General features: G+C 33.5%; 1 protein-coding gene across 1 annotated transcript in view; it reads right to left on the bottom strand.

The window, feature by feature from the left end:
- Positions 1–453: 453 nt before the first annotated feature.
- LOC111517524 (cytochrome b5) overlaps positions 454–7,065 on the bottom strand; it is a 28,891-nt gene continuing 22,279 nt past the window's right edge. The window contains exons 2-3 of the mRNA XM_023173705.2: positions 4,680–4,885; positions 454–693 (exon numbers count right to left, since the gene is read on the bottom strand). Coding sequence (XP_023029473.2) covers positions 615–693; positions 4,680–4,885 — 285 coding nt within the window. The 3' untranslated portion in view covers positions 454–614. The remainder of the gene's footprint in view (positions 694–4,679; positions 4,886–7,065) is intronic.

The following is a 7,065-nucleotide window of genomic DNA, read 5'->3' as shown; positions in this document are numbered from 1 at the left end:
GAAAGCCATATTGTGGTAAAATAATATAGATTTGCTTAGCCCTTGTACGCTTTCGTACAAAAACTGGTAAATGCAAAATCCTCACAAAATGCCATTAATGCACTTTTACTTCAAGATAATGAAAATAATTGCAAATGCAGTAATTTCTCGCAAATTGGCATCACCGATGTTAGGGTGTTTTCACTGAGAGAGCTGTTTTTGGTAATGGGGCTGGTTAACAGGAAAGGAGAACAATTTTTTTTGTTTCAATTTTAATTTTTTTTCTCCATGTTCTCAATTCATATCTGTTTCATATCATAAGTTCACATGCCAAGGTTCATTTAAGGTGTTTTAGGTATGTTCATTATTTTTGTTGCCAAAAAATTTTGCGTTTTGGAATTTTACGCTGAAAAATAAAAAACATTAAAACCTATTTTGTTATTTCAAAAGTAGAATATAAATAAAAAGCACATATAATTATAAAACTAATTTTATAATTTTCCCTTAGTGTAAAACAAGAACAGAAAGACTTAATACATCCTGTATTAATAAAATTTACATATGAAGTTATATAAGATCAATGGAATAAATTTTCTAGAAATGTAAATGCTTTAAATCAATCAATCCAATACTTCTCAAGATTGAAAGTATGTACGGTACAAAATAGTTGCCAAAATTCCCAGAATTACTGGAACAGCCCATGACTTGAACGAGCTGAAAAAAAAAAACGAAATTAGAATATTACATGAAAATAGATGGACCGACTATTTTTTCAGCAATAATAACATTACTGTAGACGAATTTGTTTTCATTTGCATTCACTATACTATATGTGCCTGATTTTAAGGGGCAGACAATAATTAAAATAGTTCTAAATAAATATAATTCAAATATAACGTTGAAAAATAACTGCCTTATCTCACTGCTTGATTCATTTATTTCAGGCATATCTCCATAAGTTTCATTCCAAACAATCTCTTTTTGAATCCTCAAATAATATATAATCATGTAATCGAATTTCAAAGGTTATCTGTTCAATAGGTGAGATAAAGCTAGGAAAATATACATTTTCATATTGAATGTATTATATCAGAATAATCTTCCGAGATTACACAGTCATAGATATGAACCACAAAAATTTTATCATGAAAAGTCAGGATAGTACCTACGAAATTGTGAGTTTTCAACATCAACATAAACAATAATACTCAATAATATGTCGCCGAGAAGACGCTACCATTTTTTTTTAATAAAAATGGTATAGGGTGGCAGGTTTTTCAATTTTCTATTCAATACCCTTTTATTAACGGAAATCGAATTAGCCTTTCCAGAGTAATTAGCAGTTTTATATTATTTTTGAGAATCTGAAAACAAATTATGAACATCATAATTTTAAGAAAAAACAAATATTCATAACAAAGTCTGTATACAATTTTTTTCCTGTTGCTGGGGTAATACCATTGCAAGCACTCTTTTTTATCCACGAGTTCTGAAATGAACTGCGGCTGTATATCTACACTTCAGATGTACGTTTTCCCTGAAAAACATCTAGAGGCGTCATATCAAGTGATCCAGTGGGCTCTCCCAAGGGATCACTTTTGCCTGTCCACCGGTTTTGAAAATTGTCAAATTTGAATGAGTTTTCGACTAATATTAGGTTTCAACAAGACCAAGTCCCTCTTTTTTACGTCGAGCTGTTTTGAAAGTGGCTAGATGACAATTATCCAAAACAGCAGATAGGTAAAAGTGGTCACTTAGAATGACCCGCTGCATTATACATAACCCCGCTGATGTGACCCCTAGATTTTTTTGGGGATTGGTGAAAATTAAAGTTTACATTACACAACTGCAGTTTACTCCAGAGCTCATGGTTAGAATAATAGGTGCTCCTAACCAAATTACCCCAGAAACATTAAATAATGAATTTTAATACAAACTTTATTATTGTCAGGAAGTGAGTGATTACTAATTTTAACATTTATTGGAATGAACTGAAGCGAGTTTAGAATAATTTTTTTCTTAAAATTATGATATCGTTTGTTTGTAAATCCCTAAAACTAATATGAAACTGCTAATAACTCAGATCCAAATTCTCAAAAATTAAAAAATTTTGGAGAGAGAATTGAAATAACACATGAAAAGGGATTCACATGTATTATATCTAACTTTGTTTTGCTTCAAACTATTGAAACAATGGCTCGAAATTCCCTATATATTATGGTTTGGTTCAATCGCAACTCTCTTATGGTATTATAGGTTGGGGAGGTATTATGAATACCCACTTGAGTTGTCTGGATACTCTAAAAATTTTGTTAGGCAAAGGTAGAACGTTCTCCAGTGACCTCTTATTTAAAGAAAGTGATGTCCTAGATACGCGGCAGCAATACTGCCAGAAGATTATTCTGAAAGTCGTTGAGAACAAAATACAAATAAAACGTGGAACACATGTATAATACCCAAAAGAAAAGAAAATACATTTTTCGCTCCAAGATGCCAAAAATTGGTACGTCAAAGACTCTGTAGTTATCTTGGTCCAAAAATCTGGAGCATAGTACCGGAAAAATACAACTAATTAATAAACAAAATAAATTCAAATTCAAGAAAGAACTAAATTGGCTCAGAAATTCTGATCAAACTCTGTTTCATCAAATTATTAATCATCACACTTTCTAAAAAAAATTAATTGTGATGCCTACCTTACCAAAATACAATATGACTTATATAAGTGAGAATAAAACCCCCTATAGAATGCACTCAATAAAAAGTACTTGATTTCAATTCCATCATGTCCATATTATGAATATTATTGTATATAGTTTATTTTCAATTCATTATGCTAATTTATAGTTAATAGTTTATACCTATTCATTATATAGAATACTCTTACATATATATAAATATTTTTTAGTTTAGTTATAGTTTAGAATTTGGCAATATCACGCACAAAGAACCTTTTTTCGAAAATGTTGCTTCTGTGATGCCTACTTTTGATTACCCAATCTCTGTTATATACATGTGATCAATATGGTGAATAAACATTCTTATTATTATTAAACACCCGTCAAACAAGCTATCATAAGACCCCTTTTTCTATTTGAAAAAAAGTTGGTGTTGCCCTCTCAACGACGGGTGATGCAACAATTGTCTTTCTTATCAAAAATACTGAAAATGATACCTATTTTACGTACATTTTGTCCGACCTTGATATCTTGTTTCGTTCAAAAGATAAGAGGGGGGACTATTCACGTACGCACTGTATAGTGCTAGCAGTTTGAGAGCATATTATTGCACATTTTTGGCATTTTGAAACTTTTTTACAGAACCGATTCTATAAATATTGAAACTTCTGTAGCGAGTATAGCATATTCGGAAAGACCCACGGAGTAGGAGTGGACAATACCTAGGTTATATAATTCGATTGACAAAAACAATGGTTTTTGTCATGATTCAATGTACTCATAACATTCAAAATTAGTTGTTTCATTAATCTATCGTAATTATTGTTTAGACAAATGCAAATTCAGCTCTTCATAATGACTATATGTATGTAAGGCAGTGTATTAAATAAATTGATGAATGTAGCCGTTATTACGTTGTAGGTTTGGTTAGATTAGGTCCAAAGTGGGTGGGTTTATTCCACCCTCCACTGCAACTGGCAAGGGGCACAGCCATTTTGAGCCGATAGTACTGGCAGGGCCATGGATGCAAATTTTGAACTCTTCTGTTTTCAAGAAAAACAACTAAGGTTCCCTTACGAAAACGCCATCTATGAGGGATCGTCAGAAGACTCAAGACATGAATATCAATAAAAAACGAAGCTCCCAAAGGCGGTTCATTGCAAAGCCAAGCTTCGACATCCACTATCGAATGAGATTAGTCTCAGAAACTTTCACTAAAAGACGATTTGATGATACTAGAGCACAAGATCTGTCTCCTTGAAACTTGACTATCTCAAACAAGAAATCCAAAACCTTTCTTTTCCAAAAATTGATCTGTTCCAAAAATTCACCCCTTTCTATATAATATTTTATTTAAAACGCATTTCGCTACATGGTAGCTTCATCAGTTACATCAAACTATTCTGCAAAATCTTTTACTTAACAGTAGGTAATAACAAAACTAATTAGATAAATGAAAATCTGCTAAAACGGGTAGATTGTGAATATTTCATATTTTGCATAGTGTACTGGATCATCAACTAGAATACTGTAACGAATCTGAAGCCGACTCTGATCGATATCTCAGTCAGCGAATAAACACATGACTCACCGCGAACCAGCGCGAAAAGTATAGATGAGTACCGAAACCACTAGAGAAATCCAGAGCTATCGTTACCGATATAAAAGGCCGACTTCTCGTCCAGAGATGGCAGTATGAATTCAGAAAGTGAAGCGAAGCGAGCGGTTAAATAAATAATTCAAATAATGAAAATAAATTAAGTGCTAAGTGTTGTAAATAAATTAGTTTGCGAAAGTGAAATATTGTTAGAAATAAATCTGTTTAAGAAATAGTGAAAATAAATTAAGTGCTAAGTGTTGTAAATAAATTAGTTTGCGAAAGTGAAATATTGTTAGAAATAAATCTGTTTAAGACAGTAAATTCTTTATTTCGTTACAATACTTTCAAATATACGTTCTATTCTTTCAGAACCATTGGTAGATTATCAATTTTCCTAAACGAATCCTTATGAAGATTCTCACCTCTGATTAGTTGATTCTGATTCATCAGACGGTGTTCCCCAATCTACATTTTTCGAATGGACCTCTTTACGTTCAGACTCAATCAGTTCACCAATTTGGTATTTGTTCATGAGTTCCCTGGCATCACTGGAGTGACCGACGTCTTCGAAAGCCTCGCTGGCATTTTTTCCGGCTTGCTCCAGAAGAACTTCTTCTCCACCTGGATGCTGAAATGTAAAACAAAGTTCATCAATTTTCAGTTAGCTATTTTCGGAACGATTACAAGTATCCGTGAAAATGTTAAAGAATTAAGTTGTTTCAAAAGTTTTGTCAATTTTAATGTCATGTGTTTTTGTAGCTCCATATCTCAATAAATATTTATTCTACTGTGCCGTGATTGATGGAGAATTTTATACCTGTATGTTGAATAGAAAATCAGGGGAAAAATAGATCTTAACAGAAACACTATTTTGGAACATTTTTTCATGACAAATTCTGTAAAAATGTCATGCGAAAAATGAGATGAATATAGAGACAAGCCGAAAGGATTCCATAAAATCACTAAATAAATCAAATATACATACTGAATATGTTCGATATACAATGTATGTCACATCAAACTTTCATTAGAATTTTGAGATAAATAAGTGACGTTTGTGTTTTTGTAGCTGCATTATCTCAATAAATGTCGATTCTACTGTGTCGTAGTATACAGGGCGTTCCAACGAAAACTTGACTCCCTGTGAGTCAGAAACTTACGTGTAATCGAAAATTCCGAAGAACACGTCAATTTTTATTTCTAAGGGGACTAATTCTGATATGGGAATTATACCCGGAACTCCACCCCTCTGCGGTCAGCAATTACCCCCCTATTTCTTTCAATGGCATGGGGAGTCGAGTGATACATCATTTGAAAGGTCTTTTGTCCCTCTATGACTTCTGTAATTTTTTTCGAAATTGGTTCAATCGTTATTAAGAAATTAAATGTTGAACGTTTTATTTAAGAAAAAACAAAAATTCGCTGTCGCTCATTTTATTGAGGAAATCAACAAAAGTAATATCAATGGCAACACAATCAACGGATAAAGTGTCCAAAATGACACCCGTCTAGTACAGTCTACTTTAGAAAGCGTTCCTTACATTATTGAAGATGTCCGGAGTCAGAAATCGGCATTCCCGAACAATTCTCTGTCGCAGGTCTTCTAGATTTGTAGAATTTATTTAATTAGTGGTAAACGTTTTGAACTGGACGACACTGCTAGTTTTTTCTGCACTGGTTGTTTTTGTTGAATCTAGTTGTCGCAGAACAAAAAGGAGATAGTTGGCCACTGTCACTTCTACACGAATTATTATTCAGTCATCCTTGTTCACTGTGTTCCAACATGGTTTATTCTACAATACGTTAAACAGTTAATGAAAGTTTCGAACTTCAGGTTCTGTTCACAACAGAAAACATGAAGTATCCCGTCCTGTCAAAAATGACGAAGTTAAAGTTGCAGTTTAAGGACATGTACAAATGGATAATTGACAACCTATCAGACAAGTAGCTAGAGCGTTTGATAAATCAGCTATTAGATACTGTTTTTCGGATTTTGAAAGCCCACAAATTTCATTCTTTCAAAATAAGGCTAGTTCAAGAATTAAACGAAGAAGGTCCTGATCGTCGACTTTAGTTTTGTGAGGTGTTCAGCGAGAAATTGACCAATAACCCAACCCTCTTATACAATACATGTTTTCAGGCGAAAGTTCTTTCATGTTGAATGCTGAAATGAATAGACATAATTGCCGTTAATGGAATGATGTGAATCCTCATTTGGTGATGGAAACACATTCACAAACTCCACAAAAATTTAATATCTGGGCCGGCTCTCTTGGTAATCATATTGTTGGACCATTCTTCATTGAAGGTAATCTCATACTTACATCTATTACAAGACTGTTTAGATCCTATGATTACACAAATTTTAGAAAATGATGATAATTCAAGTAGAAAATGAAATAACATTCCATCAGGAAGGTGATCCTCCGACATTTTGATGTTTGGGTGAGACAGTTTTTGGACGAACGATTTCCAATGCGTTGGATCGGCAGAAGGGGTCCAGTGAATTGGCCAGTTAGATCACCTGATCTCACACAGATGGACTTCTTTCTGTGGGGACACCTGAAGTCGAAAGTGTACTCTACTAAGCCTACAAATCTAGAACACCTACGACAGAGAATTATTCGGGAATGCCGATTGCTGACTCCGGATATCTTTCCAGAGAGTTTTTTATAACAATACATTTTCTGAGCTGAGGCCGATTGACCTAGGTGTACCGCTGGGATCGGTTTTGGGCCCGCTTTTGTTCGTTATTTACATCAATGATTTTTACAACTATATGAAGCCATGTCACAGTGTACTATTTGC

This window comes from Leptinotarsa decemlineata, unplaced genomic scaffold (assembly GCF_025532065.1).
Source record: "Leptinotarsa decemlineata unplaced genomic scaffold, Ldec_3_MD MMD2_tig00026328_RagTag_RagTag, whole genome shotgun sequence".
Classification (NCBI taxonomy): domain Eukaryota; kingdom Metazoa; phylum Arthropoda; class Insecta; order Coleoptera; family Chrysomelidae; genus Leptinotarsa; species Leptinotarsa decemlineata.
Note: the sequence above shows the minus strand (reverse complement) of the source record. Positions and strands in the feature narration are given on the sequence as shown.